The 25,491-nt window shown below is 41.8% G+C and overlaps 1 protein-coding gene across 1 annotated transcript; it reads left to right on the top strand.

The window, feature by feature from the left end:
• Positions 1 to 18,501: 18,501 nt before the first annotated feature.
• Positions 18,502 to 21,007, top strand: LOC113566212 (glutathione hydrolase 1 proenzyme-like). The gene is made up of 3 exons (XM_026990884.1): positions 18,502 to 18,575; positions 18,705 to 19,469; positions 19,925 to 21,007. Exons 1-3 carry the CDS (start codon positions 18,529 to 18,531, stop codon positions 20,865 to 20,867), a joined length of 1,755 nt encoding a protein of 584 aa, XP_026846685.1. The 5' UTR covers positions 18,502 to 18,528; the 3' UTR covers positions 20,868 to 21,007.
• Positions 21,008 to 25,491: the final 4,484 nt, after the last annotated feature.

Raw genomic sequence — 25,491 nt, 5'->3', positions numbered from 1 at the left:
TTTCTCGCCCTGTCTCTCTCTAACACACAGGTAGCATAGGCGGCTTTGCTTAGAGTAAAACATTAGCGCCTAGATCTCAGAGACTATAAAAGCTAGAGCAACCAAATTTGGTATCCACACTCCTAATATATCAGACCGAGACGAGTTTGTTTCAAAATTTCGCCACACCCCCTTCCGCCCCCGCAAAGGATGCAAATCTGGGGATATTCACAAATCTCAAAGACTATTAACGCTAGAGTAACCAAATTTGGAATCCGCACTTCTCTTAGATCTCACTATAAAACGTGTATCTCAAAATTTCGCCCCACCCCCTTCCGCCCACACAAAGGACGAAAATCTGTTGCATCCACAATATTGCAGATTCGAGAAAACTAAAAACGGAGAATCATAGATAACGACCATATCTATCAGATTGCTGAATCTGGATCAGATCAGATAATTTTTGTAGCCAAAAGGAACAAATCAATTTGCAGTGGCTACGCAGCGCGTGACATCACGCTCAGACTGATTTTCTGTCTCTCTCGCACGCACTCTTTGTCGTGTCGTTTAATATTAGCGGCGTCTGCCGGAGGAAAGCCATACTGACTTAGTATCGGGTATAACTGTAGAGTTGCGGTGTCCGCAGCAACTCACAACGTTCCCCCTCGTTTTTTTTGGTAACAACCAATCAAAGCTAGAATTTGAATCTTTAACCGATACCACATGAAATAAATAAGTGAGTGGAAGGAAGTGTAACATAGAGGAGTGCAGAAGACATTACATTCGAAAGCGAAGGGAAGAAATTAATGGTTTCTGGAATAAAATTATGTAATGTAGATTCTATGGAAGACATTTAAAACATTTAGGATAAGCTTAATCAGAATAATAAGATCTTGCTGTGCTCCTGTACCTCTGTTCCACTGTAAAAGAACCTTAATACACATTCGTGGAACCTTGATTAGCTGTGCAAATTTTCCATTAGAGAACGGATACATTTGATGCGAATGACACGAACAGGGTATTCCCACGAACGATTGCAGATTCGAATGAAACAGCAACAGACCAGTGGATCGTCCTAGCAAATTCCGATTGTACTCGACTTGGCGACTAACGTAAAGCCAGATATGGTCGAGAGTAGGAGTATATTGCTCTAAAACATATCTCTATAACTACTTAAATTAGTTGGCACTCTTTGGCCCCCTTCTTCCGCTCCAATTCTCCATGTGCCTGGAGGCCGTTTCAATTTGCATTTGTTTGGCCGCATTCAGACTCACATTGGGGCGAAACTGGGGCATGCTTGGCATTCATTCATTCATGCATACATTCCTTTACTGTTTAAGTGTATTAATGTTGGCATTTTACTGCTATTTCTAGTGCACAAACGAATCGAATTTGATCGAATAGCGTAATTTATACTAAAAGTTACCGTCGGGTTCGGATACTGGATCTACGGACCTCTCCGGCTTTACGCTACGTCATTTTGGTTTGGCAAAATACTCCTAGCCAAAATACCGAAAGCAAAGCCAAAGCCCAATACAGAAGTAATTTGGCCCACATTTCCAGTTCTCTCTTTTCCCAAAAAGAGAACAAAAAGAAATCATAATTAAGAAGCGTTTCTTTTTAATATAATACCAAATACGGTAGAAGAGAGAACAGAGCGGCGGAGAGAGGTCGTCTGTAAGCAAAACAACCGTTCGAGTAGCACAGATTCCTCAAGCGAGGGCTCACCAAACGAAAAGAAAACGAAAAGATTTCAGCTGGAACGACGACCGAAGTGCCAGCTCATCGTTATTACGGTCCCGTCCCCAACAAAATATCACCGGAGAAGATTCACCCTATCACAATGACGATGACGACGACGACGACGACAATGACGGTGACGGTGACGACCACGATGACGATGATCTAGCTTATTTTGGTACATATAATTACCATGGGCAAAAGACGAACCACATTCTATGTGGAACAGTTTACGTTCTATTGCTAAAAAAACAAAAGCAAAAAAAGACGAATCAGACAACACAGCACAAACTTTCCTTCCCAACACCCGCTTTGCCGCGGGGCCAGTCTTTTAGCATGTCTGAGTATCCATGAGCCCCACTCCACATACACCTCCAATCCACTCATCACTCCACACATCACTCGTCATTCGGTCTTGCGCCGAGTACGAGTACGGCTTAAATATTCAACAGGCCCTCAAAGCGTTCGAGTGGGAGTGATACAGGTGGCAGGGGAAGCTATTTACAATTACTTCATGAATCTTTACTTGTGTTTCTGTGCTATCATGCGTTTTCTCCCAACAGGTGAACCCGCATTGACCCACATAGCCAGCCCCAAAGAGAAGAGAGAACGTTGGAGAGGATAATCTACGCCAAGCGAAACGGCATAAGCCAAAATATGGTACCAGAAGGGTGTGAGGAGGGGAGGGTGTGCGGTGCCGAAATAGCTAATCAAATCTGAGATGGTAACGGGGGGAGGCTGCGGAAGAAGTTGAACTAAAAGCTCGACTCGACGGAGCAGCCAGTAGGGTCCATTAGGTAAGCAAGAGCTCACTCCACTAAGCATCAATGTCAGAGCGAAATGGTACGAGTGTTTCATTCTGGATAGTTTTCTGTAGGATGGAGCTACAACTAAAACAGAATTAATGATCTAATGAACTCTTTTCATTCTGCATACATATGTACGTATATGTCTCAATAAACACTGACTTTTACAGACTTTTGTGACAGAGTTCTCCAGAATTCTCCAGCTCCATTCCTGTATAAGGATCTGGAAGTGAGCTGCTCATCTTCTAAAAAGCAGGGCGTACAGGAAATGGGTTCTACTGGAGGGCATGCCGCTTTATGATCTTCAACAAATCTTCGATACCAAAAAAAAGCAGTTCCAGAGGGAAAGAATCGCCAGAGGGCGATTGAGCCTCCAAAAACCAAATTCATTCGTTTTATTTGGAATTTGAAATTGGTCTGGTTCTCTCTCTCCTCTTCTCTCTACCCTCTTCTCTTCTCTAATCAATTTCCGCTTTTGGCCAGCACACAATCTAAACTGGGCCAAAATGTACTGATTTCTTGGATGGTTAAGCGTTTAGCATTAAATCTTTTTTTTTCCTTTCGTTTACATGGCTTTTGCTCTTTTTGGGTCAAATTTGAACACGCATTGAAAAGAGAAATGTGCAACGGAGGGAGCATTGCCTGGGGGAGAGAGTAAGTTGAGAGTTTAAAGTGGAAATCCGTCTTTAATGAGGAGAAAATGTTTTGTGGTGTTTTTTTTTGTTACTTTTTCTGCCTTGATTGATGGATTGCGGGGCCTCGGCTTGTTTAATGATTGCTAAAGTCGTTTTTGAAGTCGATGTGGATGTTGATTTGCATCAAGGTTAGACTGACGGCGACCATAACATTAATTTATGTTGGCTGTTACTGCCTGCCCCAATGCCGATCCCAAATTGATTCTTTGTCTGCCGCTTTACCTCAATCTCTTTCTTGCCAATGTACAGGTATTTTGCGGCCTTCCGCCTTCTGCCTTCTGGCTGCTGCCTGCAGGTTGCCTCAGTGACTGTTCCAGGTTCCATTTTCTACAGCATTTCCACCAAATCATTTTAATGGGCCATGGCTTTGGCGCGGGGCTCCCGCTTTATTATCCCACTGTTTTTCCTTAATATTTTTTTCGTAATTTTTTTACGATTCGATTAAAAAAAAATAGCAAGTAGAAGCAGCCCAGCACCAGCAGCTGAGGTCGTTTTATTCAAGATTATTACATTATTTCCTGGACGCTGAAAAACAATAAAGTTCTCATTCGAAGCGTTTCCGCCTGTGCTTCTCGGAACACATTAAAGCAGACGCCGGCTACAATTGCTGTTGGTTGGATTGGAATGAAGTGCAGAGTAGAGTGGCGTGGCATGTGGCTCCGGATGGGCTGTACTGGTTTGTTTCGGTTGTATACGGAGGAGACAGGTTGCCCCCAGTTTCTGTTTCTCCACATTTTTAGTTAACTTTTTTTCTAACTTTTTCTTTTAATGCGTTTCTCATGCTCTTGGACCGTTTCTTTTGCTGTCCGTCCCCGTCCCTGTCTTTGTATCTGCCTCTTTGTTCGGCTCACTCCTCCACTAAATGCCTTCTTAATGAATTGGGTGACCATACCCGACCAACGGTGGGTAATAACGGTTAATTGTGTTAATGACTTTAACAGAAAATACCAAGAGAGCAGAAACAACAGCAAAAGATCGGAAGGGGGACCACCATAGTTCTTGACTCTGTGTCAGGCTTCCTTGCCTTTTCCAATGAAATGGAAAATGTTGCAAGTTCTGCCAGCACTTCGGCAACGCATCTCTCCACCATCCTTCGACATGCGCATGCATAATGCGCACGGATTTTCATGGAATTTACAGCTCAAGTTCGTTGCCTAAGTCTTTTCTTTTCAGGTGCCGCAAAGGAAAGAGGAAAAGAGGTGACAATTGTCCACGCAAACAGACCAGGCCCAAACAGGGAGACAGACCTTCTGGTGACAGGCACCTTCGAATTTGAAGGTGTTCAATTTGACGGGGAAATAGACTGGGGCGGGTGTCTGGTGACGCCTTTTTCAATGTGATTTTCCTTCAAATCAATTATTGCTTTATATATACGTATTTATCTACATACATGTATATAGTATTTCCTAACAGGATCATTATAATTCACTATTATCATGCCTATTTCTTTAAACACAAAATGCAAAAATTTTGTGAAGAAATTTTCACTCTATAACTCTACAATTGGGTGGCATGGTTCACTTAAAAAAACTATTTAAATTCCCAGAAAAAGTAAAAAGTGTCCAATCGCACTTTTACTTTTGGGGTTATTCCGCGTCTTACCTTAGCGAGAGTCTTTTCCCGAGAATATTTCACAATTTTCCAAACTTTTGCTTTAATCCTTTTGCAAGTGTTTTTTCTTTAGCGTTCTAGTTTCTGTACAGTTGAGGTGTGTGTGTGTGCATGTGTGTGTGTGCGTGTTCAAGGGACACTTTCACAGTTTGGGCTAAGTTTATTAGGGGTTTTTCACAATGGTGGTTTTTTGTCACTGAGTCGATCCGCGCTCGGTCCGCATCCGCATCAGCAAGGAGTGGATTTTTGTTGTTACACACACACTGTCAGTTCATAGAGACACACACTTGGAGAGAGGGAGAGTGAGCGGGCGGATGAACCAAAAAAAAAAGAAGAAATATTTGTTCACGGTGCTGGTGCTTCCGTTGCTGCTGAATCTGCTTCTACTGATACTGCTACTGCTACTGCACTTCTGATGATATTGCTGGTGATGGCTGACTCGACGACGATATGTTAGCACTTCAATTGCATCACGCGCAATGGCTGATGTCCCTGGTCGTGCGCCACTTTTATGCCTTTCTTAGAGGTCTCCACAAAGCGGCGGTAGAAGCGAAAGAAGAAGAATCCAGAGAGCGAGAAAGAACAGCAGCAGCAGAACCAGAGAAAGCGACCATGGTCGTGCCCGAAGCCTGCTGCAGAGAGCAGGCAGCGCCGCCAGCAGAGGCAAATTGAAGCAAAGAAAAGCGCGAGGCTCATTTCTACTACTACTACACACACACATGCATAAATATGTTTATTTATATGAACAAACGAACGAACGCACGCTCTAGCGATCGTGCACGACCAACGATAGCGAACGACAGTCAGAGAGAGTCCCACAGACAGAGAGAGCATGCTCTCCAAAAGTAAAGCGCTCTCTTCCTCTTAGTACGTAGAGTTTATGTGTGGGAAGGAGGGATGGGGCCAGTGCCCGACCTCAAGCCTAACAGCAGAACCAGCGGCAGCCAGCCACATTCACCGCAGTCGTAGCATTGAACTTGAACAACAGCAGAGCAGGAGAGCAAAGCGACCTTCTTCTTCAACGACACCTGTTCCGAGAGATAGAGACAGCCCGATTTGGGTATGTTACCTTTATGGCGAGGGTTCGCTGTGTAAAGAGCATGGGAGTGTGTCTAGATCCCAGGATAACAAATAAGAACATAACTGTTCCTCCCCCTATAAAGCAAGTTGTTCCAACCGCCCATATAAAGTGTGTCTGGAACTCACTCAAGTAACGTTAGTCCTATTAAAGTCAGTCCAAAATTGTATCACCCCCAAAAGACCGGAACGGAACCAAGCGTCTTTTACGGATATAAAATAAATCGAAAAAAAAGAATAAGGGACAGAAGAAACGACCCCGAAAAAGCTAAGGAAGAGGTGGAAGAAGCGGAGGCTAGAGAACTGACGTTGTGAAATACATACATATGCAGTCGTTAATGCTTAATGTTTCCAGGCTGATGTGGTGGCAAGAAATAAAGAAAACTAAGCATTAAACTAAATCTTTCTTTGAGAGGCACAGTGGGCGAAACGGCCAATCTCATGGCATTAAATTAATAGCAAGCGTAATTTAAGAGATATCTTAATTAAATTTGTAGTTTAGCATGATTGTTAATAGCCGAATGACTGCTCCAAATTTCAGTAGAATCGGTCAACTATATCAAATAGATACGATATATTTTCAAAATTCAAAATATTTCAAGATTTTAAAATACCATTCCATAGATAGTTTACCAGTGTAACTTATCTAATTTTAAATGTAGTCAAATGCAAATATCTGAACTACCGGAACATAAAATGTCTTTTTCAAAGTTGACATCCAACAGCAAATCTTTAACTTCTTTATCCAACTCTATATTTTCTTTGGAAAGCCTCGATGACAGTTTTGATAACTTTGAAATTAAAGGATCAGATGTAAATAGAAGAGCATGCAGATCGAAACCAGATCGCACCCATCTCACAAGATGCACTCCACCAAACAATGCAATATGTTTTTTAAGCAAAACTTTTCCAAAGGTTCACTTCCACAGCTATTTTAAACTAGTACATGTTATTAAACTCATACACACCTCTGACCAAATAGCTACAAGTCTAAAAACTGATAGTTCAGAATAAATTTTAACTACGCTTTGATTTTTTACTTTTTTCACAAATTTTTGCCAGCTTAAAAAAAAAGGCGCCAAAAGATGTTCATAACAGCTCTTGCAACATATGTTCGGTTTGACGCTTCACAGCTTCACGAAATATGAGAGAAAAACAAATTGGCAATTAGTTCATCGAGGTATTGAGAATCGATACCACACAAAAGTTTAAACAGACTGTGACATGAAGTTTTGAATTTAATGGAGCTGATTGGACATTTCGCCCACTGTGCGAGGGTCGGATCGGGAAGCGGTATTAGTGAGAGCGTACCTCAAGAGAGTAGTTAGATTTCTTAGTCGGGGTAAACTCTACGCACTCTCTCAGGTCATTGCCATGCTGTTGCCTAACATTCGGTTAAGACTAATAGCTACCATGAGAAGTTGCTCTTCTCTGCTGCTTCGGAGTGCAAGAAATTGTAGAGTTCTCAGAGAAAGAGAGAGAGCTTTGGTGCGGTGCTCTGCAGCTGTAATCATAATTCATTAGAGCAGCGTCAATCGGAGTCGGGATCGGGTCTGTGCGAAGCTTAGCATAATAACAAAAAGAATTGCTTGAGCCAAGGTGTGGAGTGGGGCGAGGATAGAGATGTTACAGTAGAAGTAACAGTTGCGAGCGACAATAATTAAGATTGGGACGTATTGCACAGCGGACCAGAGCAGAAGAACACCTAGCTGTGCCAGCGACAGCAGTCGTCGCGAATGCGTAAAGAAATCACTTTAAGCGAGACAAGAAATTCCAAGCCTAGACACAGGTCGTCGCGACTTGTGCATACTCTTCAATTGAAGAGTTCTGCTTTTATTATCTAATAATAAACATAATTTACATTTGATTTATTTAAACTAAGGTATATTAAATATATTTTTGATATTAAGTGTCCCATTTATTAAAACACTTTTTTTTTAATTTTCTGTCATCAATTTTAATTTGCTTCAATCTCGTTTTCCCGTGCCTAAAATACGCAGGCTTATCTATTTTCAAAGATTATTTTATTTGCGTGTTCTTTACAATGTTTAGTATGTTTGTGTTTCAGCTGTTGGACTTCAGCATTCTCTTCTCTCTTTTCAGCGTTGTGCCATCAGCTCATTTCAACAGAGAGTAAAAGAGAGATAGATAGAGGGAAAGAGACCCACACATGGATAACATTTCACCGTGGATAAAAAATCTTTTGTTAATTTTAGTACGTTGCTTGATTTTACTTCCTTTCTTGCTAATTACCTTTTATCATTTGCTCAGTTAATGTATCAGTCCGGCCAGCCGTCCATCCGTCCGTCCAAGCTACTCACGGATACCTTGAAAGAGACACCGATATGGCCATTTACCGTTAGCTTTTTTCCAATGGAAAATTGTTTGTCCCAATCTGATTTTTGCTCCGACTTTGCCCCACCATCAGAACAAGCAAAATTCGTCAATGAATCTATTCTCAGGATCATTATAACCCGAAGCATCTGATCGGTAGAGATGGAGTTGGGAGAGACGAGAACTTGTTACGATTGATTTTCTAGAAAAGCATTGGGCACGTCCTTTCTCCCAACTTGTAAAAATAATACACATATGTAGGTACATATGATCGATTCGGCATAAGATAAAATAATATTGGGTTTTCTGTATTTGAAGATACACTTGATTTTTATTTCACCATATAAAAAATTTGATTTGTTGCCTCATTTTCATAGTCAGCTGATAGATTTTTTTCTGATAGATTTGGGGCTTTAAAATTTGTATATGAGTTTGGTAAGGTTTTTTTCAATGACAAGGTTTTGTAAAATCTGGTATTGCTTTAATGTTTTCATTTTTCAAATAACTTAAGTATTTTACATATTTTTTTAATTAACAAGCTAATAAATACCGTTTTTATCCTCCCAATTGTTATTTTACCGTTTGATAGCGGTACAAATATAGAATATTGGTAGTTTTGGTAAAAAAAATATTTCTATTTCGAGGAAAGTAAACACGACACTGTGGCACCGAGCGGTACAAAACGGTAAAACGTGATTTTAGCAAGTTTGGTTAGATAGTGGATCTCCATAACCGGTTATTTATAGATTTTTAAAAACAATATCTTAAATGACGCTTAATCAATGTAGTACCTATAAAAATACAATTTAAATACTATATATTATATATATATATATACTAATAAACGCAGAAAAAAGATCGCAATTTGTAATTGCTAATAGAGGCGGCCACTTAATTGATATTGTTTTAAGCTATTCGATGTTACCATACCGTACTAAAAGATGGCGCACCCTGTATATATAGTATTGACTATTGGAGCTGATCAAGAATATATGTATGTATATATATGTGCTTTATGGGACAACGGAAACGTTCTCTTTTGGGTCTTACACACATCTTCACAAAACTTAAATACCTATTCGAGTACTGGATATACAAATTTGGAAAATAAATATATTTTGGGATTCTTTCGAATCTTTCATTTTGACCACTATGCGTTCACATTATCGATTATGACTTATTTTGGGAACAATAAGTGAACGAAAAGACCATGAAGTTAAATAGATACAGAAATGGATATGCAGCTTCTTATATTTATAACCGATACTAAAAATGAGTATAGGTAAATATTCGTGGAGAAAGTGGATGTGTGCAATGGCCAGAAGAAAGCGTTTCCGGCCCCATAATGTATATATATTTTTTATCAGCATCAATAGCCGAGCCGATATAGCCATGTCTGTCTGTCGTAGTTATCAGAGACTAAAAGAGTAGGAGCACCCAAATTTTGTATCCAGAATCCTGTGATATCGCACTGTTAAAATTATTATTAAAATTTCGCACGATTTCTTTCTGCTTTTCCAGCATGCACATTTTTGCATTTTATTTTGGTGTCGCTGTCTCTGTTCCTGTCCCTGCGTCCTATCTGCTTAAACTGAGACTGCAACTGTGGCTTTAAATTTATATTTGATTTAAAGTTAAAACTTAATTCTAATGGTCAATGGTGGCGTTTACCAGGAGGGACAGTGTCTGCCTTGGTGGAGCATCATCAACATCATCCCGTCATCATCTTGATCCCACCAGTAATTGTATGACCAGAGGGGCCCGCACTCCAATCCCGCAATATGCTCGCCTCCATGTCTCCCTCTCTCTAGTGCTCATTCCACCATTCTGTGGGCCACCATTACTCTGTTGGACCCCGCCTCCATAGATTCCACAGCATTTCACTTTTCCCCACATCTTCTACGCTGTCTTTGCCTTTATCGTGCCGCAAATGATGATCGATGTGCGCTTCGCATGTCTCTGGTATCTTTTTGGCCAATATTCATTGAAATTGGCCAAATGCAAAATGACCATCAGTGTCTCTCCCGCACTCTGCTCCCCTCCCTGCCATATCGCTATACATTGTTCTTGTCACAAAGTAATGCCAAAAATTATTCAAATAAATGTCATCAGATCCTGATATTGTAATCCCCTGTGTGTTCCGATCTAGTTATAGGATTGCAAGAATTTAAATAGGATCCTAAAAGAGCAACGCCTGCCACTCAAGCTGCTTCCTGATGACCAACTCCGAATGAAACGTGAGTTGGAACTGGGATTCGGACTCGGATTCGGACAAGGACTGGGAGCTATCCTAATCCATGCTAATCACCAAACCAAACCACTTGGATGCGGCGTCTCAGCGTCTAATAAATGACCAGGCTCAGTCCCGGCTCATCATCGCTGTCTCTATCTCTGTCTCAGTCAAAACTGACGTCTCCATCTCTCAATTCCTCCGTCTTAATCTCTCTGCACCTCTTGTAAGCAGTCAAAGCCGACGCCAACGCCGATGTTCTGCCTTTCCAAGACGCTAATTAGCCACGTTGGCTGATGGTGTATTGGTAATGGGTTTTTGGTTTTTTTTGCCTTTTCGTTTTCGGACAAACGAATTGGCTGCCACGCTGTTCAGAGGTGTGAATAGGAGGCGCGAGGAGCCCGAGCGGCTCCAACGGTGGCTAGGGCGGAATGGGCCGCGGCATGTGGCAAACAAATGATGGGCACTGGAAAAAACCTGGAATGGAAAAGGAACATTCACTTCCTCATCGTTGATAATTATATTTGTTTCGGTCGGGAGTACCTGCAAAGCGCATTGCGTCGATAACTCCTCCTTGGTTGCCATTTGTTTATATATTTACTTTATATATTATTAATTCCAGCTGCGGCCCGAAATTTTTTCAAGCGTTTATTAATGGCATTCTGATCAACTATACAAAATTTCAGCTTCAAATTCCCATTAAATTTTCCTGGAATAAAAGGGCTGGAATGTGTGTTATAGCTAGAGCGGCTATAACACTCTCTAGCTATAACACACATTTGATCAGTAAATATTTTTAGCTTTTTATATTTACCTTTTGACTGACCTTGCTTATACCTATGCTACCCTGTTATGTACAGGCAAAGAAAAATAAAAAACTCTTTAAAAAAATCTCCTTCGTAAGGCGGCAAGACAATAACTTGACAGCAAATCAAAAGAAGATCCACAGGAGAATGGCGCAGTGGCAGCAGATGATGATGAGGATGAGAAGGTGCTAATGAAGATTGTAGGAGTAGTGTGGTGGGACGGACGGGTGGGCATGTGATGAAGACAGTCGTCACATTCACATGTGAAAGCTGCACGAAAACAAGAAAATGTATTTAGAAAATCACAAAATGAGAAAAAGAAGCCAGAAAAACAAAACCAAAGCAGAAGCAGACACAGAAAAAAATAAAAAAAACGAGGGGGAACGTTGTGAGTTGCTGCGGACACCGCAACTCTACAGTTATACCCGATACTAAGTCAGTATGGCTTGAGATATACGTTTTATAGTGAGATCTAACAGGAGTGCGGATACCAAATTTGGTTACTCTAGCCTTAATAGTCTCTGAGATTTGTGAATATCCCCAGATTTGCATCCTTTGCGGGGGCGGAAGGGGGTGTGGCGAAATTTTGAAACAAACTCGTCTCGGTCCTATATATTAGGAGTGTGGATACCAAATTTGGTTGCTCTAGCTTTTATAGTCTCTGAGATCTAGGCGCTAATGTTTTACTCTAAGCAAAGCCGCCTATGCTACGTGTGTGTTAGAGAGAGACAGGGCGAGAAAAACTGAAATGGTTTTCTTGATGCTGGCTATAATAATAATACGATCCAATTCAGATTCTGCAGTCTAAAAGATATGGTCATTCTCTACGATTCTGCGTTTTTGGTTTTATCGTATCTTTCAAAATGTGGATGCCACAGATTTTCGTCCTTTGTGGGGGCGGAAGTGGTCGGGGCGAAGTTTTGAAATATTTTTGTAGCAGTGACATATCACAGAAGTCTGGACCTAAAACATCGTTGCTCTAGCTTTTATAGTCTTTGAGCACAAGGCGCTAATAGGGACGGACAGACGGACAGACGGACGGACGGACGGACAGACAGACATGGCTCAATCGACTCGGCTATTGATACTGATCAAGAATATATATACTTTATGGGGTCGGAAACGATTCCTTCTGGACGTTACACACATCCACTTTTACCACAAATCTAATATACCCCAATACTCATTTTGAGTATCGGGTATAAAAAACTAAAAAAAAAGTTCATTAGAAAGGGGGGTGGTATTATTGCAAGTTAAGTTCAAGTCTCGACAGACGTTGCATGCTCGTCGGAACGGGCTCAGATCATGACATGTGTCGGTTAAGATGATCATTCTGATGGTCCTCTATCACCCATTAGTGTTCCACAAAGGCACTATGACATGACCCATTTGTGGTTGATGGCTCGGGAAATTATGGAAAAATTCAGATGGCAGTAGATGGCATAAATAGTAGTATCAGCCGCACGCTCCGAATAAATATGCAAGGTAGTCAAGGTTATATACCCGATATATACCCGATACTCAAAGAGTAGTGATATATTAGTTTTATTTAGATGTGTGGAACACCCAGAAGGAAGCGTTTCCCACCATTAAGTATATACATTTTTGATCAGAATGAATAGCCGATTCGATATAGCTATAGTGTAACCAAGTTTTTCAAACAGATTCTTGTGAAGTGTGAACTGAAACAATGGTATTTCGAAAATTTTCTATGCTCTATTCCGCCCTCATTTAGAGCGACAATCTGTGACATCCACAATTTTGAAGATACAAACAAACCGAAGAAGCGGAGTTCAGATAGCAGGCAATGACCATATCTACCGGATTGCCGAAGCGGGATCAGCTCAAATCTTTATTGTAGCTAGAATACAAAAAATCCATTTGCAATCCAGAACAACACACTATTCATCGTGCAGTGTGCTCTCTTTGGCGGAAGGGAGCCATACTGATTGAGAATCGTAGAATGTAGAGTCGCTGCGACTCATAACGTTTCCCGCTTGTTTTTTTAGCATATTGTTTTTTCCATCACTAATCTTGGATCAGTCATTTTGGAGATTCTGACAGTAAAATTTAAATTGATTATAAATATTCTATTCCTCTAATGTGAGTATAATTTACCGATGCGAACTTTTAGATTTAATTTGTTGTCTCTGGGACATTACAGTATAACGAAATCGCCAATCAACTATATAATAATTGAGGGACGATTAGCGATTTCTTTGCCATTATCTAATATATTTCTTAGACTTCAGATTATTTTTTTAAGTCTTATCTTCTACTACCAACACCGGAATACAGCATTTTCTAATGATTTTCGACGGTTTATTATCATCATTATTAGTTCTTGATGACATTGAGGTTGACGAATTTTCATTTTAATTCCAGAAAATCAAATCCTTTCCTCCTAATCTAATCTTTTCTATGTTTTATTCAAGAACCTGAATCAATGATATCTGTAGGGATTATATGATATAAGCGATAGAAGCCATAATCTTCTCTAAATTCTACGGGCTTTCTGCGTGAGATTAATCTGAGGAACATTTTTCTTGTTATTTTTATTCGACTTTCTTAACGGATAAGTACAACAATGATTTGATCATTTTGATCAATGAACATATAATATGCTGGAGCTGATTTCAATTAAAATCCATTAGAATATTTACAAGAATTTCAATCTTCCTTCTTAAGTCTGATGGAGAAACGGTCGAGACATGCCACTTATGCTGGTACGCACCCTTGAGATTTGAATTTAGCCATTGTCCAGTTTTAACTTGAATATGAACAGAATACTTGAAAAGAATTCTCTAATTACTCAGCTACACTCAGAGTAAAAAAAACTAAGACAAAGCCGGAGTGCAAGCTTGGGACATCGTTTCTGGTCCGTTGGCCGGCCAAATTTATATAGGTTTTACTCACTAGTAATTGAGTTATAGTAACCCCGTAGTTTGTCCCTTTTGTTTACGCTTTTGGCGAGTGGAATGGAAGAAATCCAAATTAAACAAAACAAAACGAAAAAAAAATAAAGAAAAGGCAAATAACTCAGACAAAAACTAAGACTAAGGCAGAAAAAGATACAGATCCAAAAAGTTTATGGCTGACCCAGTAAAAGAAAAAGTTTATTTTTATATTTGTCGTTTTTTCATTCATTTGCTTGTTGTTCGTTTTTTTCACAGAGCCCAGCATAGCAGTTTGGCCAAATGTTATTAATTCTTCACTGATTTTACTTTCACGTTAGAGCAATATGGACAGGGCGATAATTATATCCAAATATACTGGCCTCGCACAGTGGGTTACACGGCCAAACTAGCTTATATAAACTTATATCAAACATTGTATATTGTGTAAATCATTGAAAGTTTTTGTCATTTAATTTGTATATTATATTTCGTCATGATGATATTTTTTTACCTTTTAAATTACACAAAAATATCAATGCACAAAATGGTTTTGTAAGACTAGAACAAAAAAAATATTAAATATTATTCAGAATCATATATCCCACAGAAACTCTCAGGAAATCAATCTGTAGATCTATAAATTTCAGCAAAATGTTTCTGCTTCTGTGAGTACTCACATTTGTGAGTACAAATCATTATATTTTTAGATTTCTAAGCTCTCGAATATGTGCGAGAAAGATGGCGTGGATTTCGTGGCTTCAAAAAACGTTACTGCATATAACAATTAAAGTGTATGTATTTATTTTTAATTAATATACAATTATAATATACAATTAGGATCCGAAAACTAATTAAACATTTCTGAGGTCTGGAAAAAAGTGAACTTTTTTTTTGTCGAAAACAATGTACTTAACATCCCGAAAAGCCCTCTTATTTTACAGTACGTACCTTTACGTTTATAAAAAGCATTTTTTTTCGAGGATATCAGTTTAATTATAAAAACTGTAATTTTTTTTACGGAGTGCAAATTGGCCCAAAAAAATGTCTTATTTAGGAATTCGAATTTTAAATACTATACGCTATTCGGCCGTTTCACACACAGTGCCTCAAACCTCTCAGCTCGAGTTCATTGCAAAAGTCTTCTGTTTTCTTTGCGATTCCGTTGCCCGAATCACAGCTCGACCCAGAGCTCTTTGGTGAGCTCTAACCCCACTTCTGCTTGTCTCTATATTTATTGCTTCCCTGCTCCCGGCCATATACCAGTAAATATTTGACGATTTATGACGATCATTAATATGAAAGTGATACACGACCCACACAACCCAACCTTAGCCACAAAACCACACTGATTTACCTCCCCCTGCAGAACTAAAACCCAAAGAACCCATTTCCAACTCAAATCCAAATTCAGACATGAAACGAGGGGGAACGTTGTGAGTTGCTGCGGACACCGAAACTCTACATTTATACCCGATACTTAGTCAGTATGGCTCTCCTCCGGCAGACGCCGCTAATATTAAAAGACACGACAAAGAATGCGTGCGAGAGAGACAGAAAATCAGTCTGAGCGTGACGTCGGGCGCTGCGTAGCCACTGCAAATTGATTTGTTGCTTTTGGCTATACAAATTATCCGATCTGATCCAGATTCAGCAGCTGGATAGATATGGTCATGTTATGATTGTGCGTTTTTAGTTTTCTCGAATCTGCAATATTGCGGATGCAACAGATTTTCGTCCTTTCTGGGGGCGGAAGGGGGTGTGGCGAAATTTTGACACAAAACGGTCAAGGTCAAATTTGGTTGCTCTGGCTCTTATTGGTTCTGAGATCCTTGAGCTCATATTTTGCAATTGGCAAAACCGAGAGAGAAAGAATGAAATTGTTTTCTTGATTCTGGCTATAATAATTATACGATCTGGTTCAGATTTTACACTCTAGAACATATAGTCATTCTCTACGAGTGGATATATAGTGGATGCCACAGATTTTCGCCTTTTGTAGGGGCGGAAGTAGGCGGGGCAAAGTTTTGAAACATACCTGTAACAGTGACATATCACAGAGGTCCGGATATAAAACGTCGTTGCTCTAACATGTACAGTCTTTGAGCACTAGGCTCTGATAGGGACGGACGGACGGAAAGCCGGACGGACGGACAGACGAACAGACAGACAGGGCTCAATCGACTCGGCTATTGATGCTGATCAAGAATATATACATATACTTTATGGGGTCGGAAACGATTCCTTCTGCACGTTACACACATTCACTTTTACCACAAATCTAATATACCCCAATACTCATTTTGAGTATCGGGTATAATAACAGAATTTTAATTGGTCATTTGAACGGTTTAACAGTGAGCCTGCATAAATAAAACGAGGGGGAACGTTGTGAGTTGCTGCGGACACCGCAACTCTACATTTATACCCGATACTTAGTCAGTATGTCTCTCCTCCGGCAGGGGCCGCTAATATCAAACGACACGACAAAGAATGCGTGCGAGAGAGACAGAAAATCAGTCTGAGCGTGACGTCGGGCGCTGCGTAGCCACTGCAAATAGATTTGTTGCTTTTGGCTGTACAAACTATCCGAACTGATCCAGATTCATAGATATGGTCATTCTCTATGATTCTGCTGATTTTTAGTTTTTTCGAATCTGCAATATTGTGGACGCAACAGATTTTCGTCCTTTGTGGGGCGGAAAGGGGTGGGGCGAAATTTTGAGATATACGTTTTATAGTGAGATCTAACAGGAGTGCGGATACCAAATTTGGTTACTGTAGCGTAAATAGTCTCAGAGATTTGTGGATGCCCCAGATTTTCGTCCTTTGCGGGGGCGGAATGGGGTGTGGCGAAATTTTGACACAAAACGGTCAAAAATTTGGTTGCTCTGGCTCTTATAGGTTCTGAGATCCTTGAACTCATATTTTGCAATTGGCAAAACCGACCATGAAACCTGTGTGTTAGAGAGAGACAGAGCGAGAAAGAATGAAATTGCTTTCTTGATTTTGGCTATAATAATTATACGATCTGGCTTAGATTTTGCACTCTAGAAGATATTGTCATCCTCTACTATTCTGCGTTTAGTTTTCTCGTATCTTTGAAATTGTGGATGCCACAGATTTTCGCCCTTTGGCGGGGCGGAAGTGGGCGAAGCAACGTTTTGAAAAATTCTGGTAACAGTGACATATCACAGAAGTCCGGATTTGAAATGTCGTTCCTCTAGCTCTTATAGTCTTTGAGCACTAGGCGCTGAAGGGGACGGACAGACAGACAGACGGACGGACGGACGGACAGACGGACGGACGGACAGGGACAGTCGATTGACTCGGCTATTGATGCTGATCAAGAATATATATACTTTATGGGGTCGGAAACGATTCCTTCTGGACGTTACACACATCCACTTTTACCACAAATCTAATATACCCCAATACTCATTTTGAGTATCGGGTATAAAAAGGCAGTCACAGAGGGAACTGAAGGTTAAAGAAACGTCATTCAAATCCTAATGTATTTTATCTTAGAACAAGCTCTTGCATTTGAAAAACCTCAAACGAGAGATAATAATGGTATACAGTAGTATAACTAAAGATTAGTTCCATATTATGGCAAGGAAAAACAAGGTAAGGGTTTAATTTTACAGCTTTGATGAATTGCTTCTTTGGATTGACAGTTATTGTCCTCTGAAAAGTTGTATTCTTGTTAGAAATAGGTAAGTGCAATGCTACCTGATATAGCCTCTGCCGACCCCAGAACTCCTCCCCCAGTGTCTTGTCAAAAGACCAATTTGTATCCTGCGGCATTCTGCTGTGTTTTTGACGTGTTTTTTGAAATTTTACACATGATATTTCTCTATGAGTAATCTAGCATGACTTAGTGCTTTTTCAGGCCAACGTCATAATTTCCATATTCTACTATATCCTATTCATATGTGCTCCAATGTGGTTTTCATTCTTATGGCACATTCTGTTCCTATTCTGTTTCTACCACTAGCTTCGCTGTTATTTCATCACCTGCTTCATTTCTAGATACATACATATGTATGTCCTAATTCCACGGGAGATCAGCACGGAGTTCGCAGTTCTTGAATTAACTGCGAAGTAATATTGGCGTCAGCCGGAGCTCAAATTGTTGCTGACTGTAAGATTGGTTATAAAGTTTAGGTTCATGGAAATTTGTCTGTGATTTATAGATGTCGGACAAGCTGGTTACCCTCAATAGTTCAGTCAAAGATATCCAAATATTAGGCGAAACATTCGAAGCAGAGACCCAAAGCTATGTACATAACATATGTATGTATGCTGGATCGCAGCACCCAATCAGTTCAGAGTCAATGATAAAAGCTGACTGCAATGCGATATTTGGAGCTGGTTGACGCGTTCGGTGACATATTAGTCGGGTATGGGTGAGCGGTAGGGAGGGACAGAGTAAAGAGATGGCAAGTGGCACTATACCCCAGTTCAAGCCCCCGTCGTTTCGTCTGCTGCACCAATAACCGTACTTCTCAATGCCATCTTCCTCCTGGCAGCTTCTGCATGAAATACGCCGTCTGCTGGATTGTGCTTTTGGTGGCCGCGGTGGGTGTCATCCTAGGCTTGGTGTTCGGCCTACGCGGACGCACCGAGGAGCCTCGCCGCATGGGCGCAGTCGCCTCCAACGGCGTGGGTTGTGCCGAGGTCGGCGGCAACATCCTGGACATCGGCGGCTCGGCAGCAGACGCGGCTATTGCCACGATGCTGTGCGAGGGCGTAATGCTGCCTCACAGCCTGGGCGTGGGCGGCGGCTTCGTTGCCACCATCTACTCCAAGGAGACGGGCTTCATTGAGACACTGATTGCGCGCGAGACGGCCCCGGCGGCGGCTACACAGGATATGTTCGTGGAAAAGGAGATCACCGGCGCGCTCTCCTGTGCCGTGCCCAGCGAGATCTACGGCTACTGGAAGCTGCATGATAAGTATGGAAAGCTACCCTGGGACCAGCTCTTCCAGCCCACCATTGATATCTGCCGGAGCGGCATCAAGGTGTCGCGCTACTTGGCCGGCGTGCTAGAGCGGGAGGAGGAGCGTATCCGCAGCGAGCCTTCAATGGCAGAAATCTTCATCAACCCGAAGACAGACACTATCTACAAGCAGGGCGAGATCATGTACCGTCATATGCTGGCTGAGTCACTCGAAATAATCGCCCATGAGGGTCCCGGAGTCATCTACCGGGGCGGCCGCGTCGGAGCCAAGCTGGTCAAAGACATCCAGTCGATGGGCGGCATCGTCACCGAGCAGGATCTGCAGAACTACGAGTGAGTGCACGTCTCTTTAGATCCCTGATTTGAATAAATGTTTTATTTTTCTCGCAGTTTGGAAGATCTATTATGGATCTATAGGATTGATATATTGGTCATGGATACTATCAATCTCATAGATCTATAATAGATTTTCTAGACTACGACCATTCGCTTAGATAATCGATCGATACTACTGATATATATGATCCTCTATCATATATCGGATGCATCACCCACATCGTTGGTCATCTCTCTGATCTATTCCCAAAATTCTTGATAGATCTGATCGATCACCTAGGTCCATAATCATTACTCCAGATCGCCCTATTCCAATCCATCTCCCAGGTCCCTGTTAAATCTCCTACTCCCTGACGCATTTCGCAGATCCACTATCCATCTCCCAGATTCTTTCCAGATCTCAGATTTCTGATATTTTTAATATACCGCCTATTCTTACTGATTCTCTCCAGGGTCCGCTGGGAAATGCCGCTGCATGCCCGATTCACGGGTGGATTTGAGCTCTATACTTCACCCCTGCCGACCAGTGGAGCCGTGCTCACCTTCATCCTGAACGTGATGGAGCCACTGTATACAAGCAACACGGAGAAATACTGGCAACGGCTGGTTGAGACCTTTAAACACGCCTATGGACACCGCACCAATCTGGGCGACATCCATTACGAGCCGGAGGTTCAGAAAATCTACGAGAACCTCATCGATCCCTCCTTTGCGGCACAGATACGCGAGCTGATCCTAGACGATCGCACATTCACGAATATGTCCTACTACGGAGCCAACTTCACCAACGTCCCGGACCACGGCACGGCCCACATCTCGGTGCTCGCCCCTAATGGGGATGCCATCTCCGTGACCAGCACCATCAATAGCCATCTGGGCGCCAAGGTACGGTCCCGCCAGACGGGGTTCATCCTCAACGACCAGATGGACGACTTCTCTACGCCCGGCCGCATCAATATTTACGGGATTCCTGCCAGTCCGGCGAAATACATAAAGCCCGGCAAGCGGCCCATCTCCTCCACCTGCCCCAGCATCGTACTGGATTCCCAGGGCAATGTGAAGCTGCTGGTGGGCGGCGCCGGCGGCTCCAAGATCACTACCTCGGTGGCCCAAACCATCCTCCGCTACTTCGTCCTCCATGAGCCAATCGAGCGTGCAGTCAACGCCGGCCGCCTTCACCACCAGCTGGATCCCATGTACATCGAGGTGGAGCCGGACGTGCCCCGGCACACGGTCGCATACCTCCAGCACATCGGTCACGAAGTTAGGTACTTGGACGGTGACAAAGCCTACTCCGCTCAGACGGCCATCGGCCTCATGGACTCCGAGCCCCACCCCGTCTGCGATCGCCGTCGAGTGGGCAGCGCCGTCGTTGTGGAGCCCTCGCTGCCCTAAGCCGGTGCTTCTGTGGCAGCCATGTCTATCCATCACAATTGTGTGTATCGTTGCAGCTAAGTCATTCTTGCGAGAAGGACAGACATCTTCTATGCAGCGATCAATTAAAATCTGTTGTCGCCCTTTGACGTTTAAATTTACAAAGCCAGTCTTTTTTCGAGATAGGGGGAGAAGGATATTCGTTACCGGGGCACTCCGACGAAGAGAGGGACATACAACAATTCGCCTGTAACTTCGCTTTTAGGAACCGAGAGAGAGAGCGAGAGGGGTATGCAACACCTAGAATATTTGTCATTCGATAGAAATAAGACAAACTGACTTAATAAGTTAAATTTAGTTGTGTATGTACATTAGGGTTGCGCCTGTTTATAAAATTTATAAATTTATAATTTTCAAGGGTCTCAGGGTCTAAAATGTATCATTTGGTATAAAACAATAAAGTGTAAAGTTCTAGCCCGATTTGACATATAAGCGCAACCCTAATGTACATACATACATACATATGTATGGTGGGTGCCTAACAACAGGAAAAGTTGTTCTCATACTGTGCGTGTATACCCTTTATGTGGTGGAGTTTTAAGGGTTTAAGCGTGGTTAAAAAACAGATTTATATAGACACACATGTTACTGTGCAATACGGATACATTTATACAAGGTTGGTCTAAAAATTTTTGTGCGTCGATAAGAAAACGAGGGGGAACGTTGTGAGTTGCTGCGGACACCGCAACTCTACAGTTATACCCGATACTAAGTCAGTATGGCTCTCCTCCGGCAGACGCCGCTAATATTAAACGACACGACAAAGAATGCGTGCGAGAGAGACAGAAAATCAGTCTGAGCGTGACGTCGGGCGCTGCGTAGCCACTGCAAATTGATTTGTTCCTTTTGGCTACAAAAATTATCTGATCTGATCCAGATTCAGCAATCTGATAGATATGGTCGTTATCTATGATTCTGCGTTTTTAGTTTTCTCGAATCTGCAATATTGTGGATGCAACAGATTTTCGTCCTTTGTGTGGGCGGAAGGGGGTGGGGCGAAATTTTGAGATACACGTTTTATAGTGAGATCTAAGAGAAGTGCGGATTCCAAATTTGGTTACTCTAGCGTTAATAGTCTTTGAGATTTGTGAATATCCCCAGATTTGCATCCTTTGCGGGGGCGGAAGGGGGTGTGGCGAAATTTTGAAACAAACTCGTCTCGGTCTGATATATTAGGAGTGTGGATACCAAATTTGGTTGCTCTAGCTTTTATAGTCTCTGAGATCTAGGCGCTAATGTTTTACTCTAAGCAAAGCCGCCTATGCTACCTGTGTGTTAGAGAGAGACAGGGCGAGAAAAAATGAAATTGTTTTCTTGATGCTGGCTATAATAGTAATACGATCCAATTCAGATTCTGCAGTCTAAAAGATATGGTCATTCTCTACGATTCTGCGTTTTTTGTTTTCTCGTATCTTTAAAATTGTGGATGCCACAGATTTACGCTCTTTGTGGGGGCGGAAGTGGGCGGGGCAAAGTTTTGAAATATTTTTGTAGCAGTGACATATCACAGAAGTCTGGATCCAAAACATCGTTGCTCTAGCTCTTATAGTCTTTGAGCATAAGGCGCTGAAGGGGACGGACAGACGGACAGACGGACAGACGGACGGACGGACAGACGGACAGACAGACATGGCTCAATCGACTCGGCTATTGATGCTGATCAAGAATATATATACTTTATGGGGTCGGAAACGATTCCTTCTGGACGTTACACACATCCACTTTTACCACAAATCTAATATACCCCAATACTCATTTTGAGTATCGGGTATAAAAAGAAAAGTGTTACAAACCTATTAAGAAAGTCCATCAGCCTGAAAAGCTACAGTTCTATGCAAAATGACTGGCCAAACAATGCTAATCAATTTGCATACAGAAGAGGAGTCAAATAAAATCTGGTTGGTGACGCGATGGCGATGGTGATAGTAAATCATGTTGGATAAATAATGATTGTTCCCAATCTAGAAAGAGGAAGAAATAGAGCAATACAGAGACAGAAGCGCGCTGGTTGCACTTTGTTCGGCAATCATGTTCCGCTTCTATTGCTGTTCCAGTTCCACACTGTTCTATTAAGTTCTGTTCTCTTGGATGGTCGGTATCGGATCGTATAGTTTTGTATGATATCAATCATAATCAATAAGAACGTTCAACGCGCCACGTTCAGCCAGCTTTTCACATTGAAATAGTTTGCCTTAACCAACATGGGACTGCTCGAGACGGTTCAGTTCGGTCGCGATCATTATCACTCGTGCCTGGTAATTTTATTCATTAAGAATATGGTGACTATTATTAGTCAGGCAAAATCAGCGACCACAGTAGAACATCGTGCAAAACTGTAAAAATGAGTTCCGACCAGATCAGAGAATCGAGAGAGGAGTACCACTACTCTACAACGATCAAGGGAAACTAAACACAGATTAGAGGAACCTGAAGAGAATCTACTCTCCAATATGTGAATTAATGCATGACATTTCATTGACCTAAATGTACTGTTAGGTATTTTTAATTTGTTGTTTAATTTTTAGAAATTAGACTTATAGAAAGATCAAAGTTTATTCCTGGTTATGGATCTGTAAAATCAATTGGCCAACTCAAAGAATGCGCTACTGATACAGAACGTTCATTAAGGTTAATCAATCAGAGATCGGAATTAAGATGAACAAGCTAATGTTGGGAAATTGTTTTAAACTTTTGATAGATTCAACACTCAACATGTATATATTACTATCCTTATCTACATATGTGTGCAGATTTTTATATATACAAATATTCGCTCATATGTATATATGTACTCCTTTAGCCTCGATCACAATATATCCATGTATCATTATATTGGCTTTTGCATATCCTTAGTTAGTAGGCCAGACCACCGTACCATAAGGTCTCACCTCAGGAAAAGTTGAGAACAACAGAGAGAGCTCTGTTGTCAAGTCTCATTACCATTTGGCCTGGCTTAGCCATTACATCCACGGCACTGGTTAGCAGTCTTGCCATTCCATTTGGAATTCCAATCAGGCCAAAAGCATAATATGTCACACAACTTCTTTGCTGATAGTTGACCAGGCAATAATTGACCGATTTCCGTCCTCATCCTCTCTTTCTCGGTCTCGGTCTTGAACTCGAGCTCCCAACACACACTTGGGTCTGGTCTGGACCAGGGTTTTGCCAGTTCCAACCTTCAACTGATAACTGAATGAGAAGTTTGGCCAATACCAACATGAACAGCAATATGAGTAGCAGCATCAACTTGGCTGGTTGGTTCTAGTAGTCACTGACCTAGAATGCAGCTTCGGCCTCAGCTCTTACTTCAGCCACAGACTCAGACTCAGCTTCAACTTTGGCTTTTACTGTTTTCTTGTCGCTGACGTTCCGTTGCTGCTCTGCCAGCTGTCGCAGTTGTTGCTGCTATTTTTCATATTACCATACCGTTGCAGACATAGTACCGTCTGCAAGGGTATGATAACATACATTTTAGACTCCAAAAATTTTCAATATCAATTTAAGAGCCCTTTTTCTCAATTTCACGCCAGCAAAAATGTTTCTACAATTAAATGATCTACTCTTTCAGAATGATTTATATAATTTGATTAAATTAATAGGATGAACTGTCTTTGCCTTTACCTATAAAATCTTGTTCCTTAATTCCACTTCGAACAAATTGTAAGGAACCGCCTGCCTGTTTGCGTGCTTTCATCCTAAGTTGCATATTTTCAGTGTGCTAACAATCTTAACTTATAATCCACCTAGTTATTCTCAGTAAATTTCTAAGAGTGTTCGAAACGTCGGTATCCTCATCCAGCCTTTCCTTTTTGTTGTTTCTGTCGTTCTATTCTTTCTGTTCTATTCTCTGTTTGTGTGTCGCTGTCGTCGCTGTCGTCGCTGTCGTCGCTGGCAGCGGCTGCGTCTTCAGCCAAGACTTCGGTTGCTACGACAAACTCGAGGCATCGACGGCAGCCCCATCTTATTAGCATAATCTCAGGCCAGAGTCTCTGCCGAATCTCTTTAGAACCGAAGACAGAGTTAGAGGTAGAGCTAAAGCTATAGCTGAGACTAAAGCTCCACTGAATCTGACTCTGACTGGCACTTCGTCATCAGCGGCATCGATTCGCCTTTCCCTGCCTCGTCGGTTGGCGTGTGAATGCGGACTATAGGACACTGAGAGAAGCACCCAGAAGGGGAGAGACTTTGACTGGTACCACGTCTCGACTCTGGCCGGGGTATTTCTGCCAGTGTAGCGAGGCATGTTGCATGCACCAAACTCTTCTGCTAGCGGTATAACCATCTTAGTCGCACCAGGCCTACAAAATTAAATGCGGCTTGAGGTGATATTCTTGGTCTCTCTGTCACTACCACAGCCTCTAAGTCTCTCATTGTATTTGGCATAATTTCTGGTTTTTATGACTTTTTGTCTACGGAGACGACGGCATCCCCGTCTCCGTGTCCCCAACTCTGTGTTTTTGCTGTGTAACGGCACTTATAACCTTTTCATTTGATTTTGATTTGAAACCCAAATTTGTCTGCGATTTTTCTTCGATAACTCTTTGTTTGCCCCGCTGGTTCTTTCTTTTTTGGCCATGTTTAGTCA

The sequence above is a fragment of the Drosophila persimilis genome, unplaced genomic scaffold (assembly GCF_003286085.1).
Source record: "Drosophila persimilis strain 14011-0111.01,24,50 unplaced genomic scaffold, DperRS2 tig00000622-arrow-arrow-pilon, whole genome shotgun sequence".
Classification (NCBI taxonomy): Eukaryota; Metazoa; Arthropoda; class Insecta; order Diptera; family Drosophilidae; genus Drosophila; species Drosophila persimilis.
The sequence above is the reverse complement of the archived record's forward strand: the minus strand, read 5'-3'. Positions and strand labels throughout refer to the sequence as shown.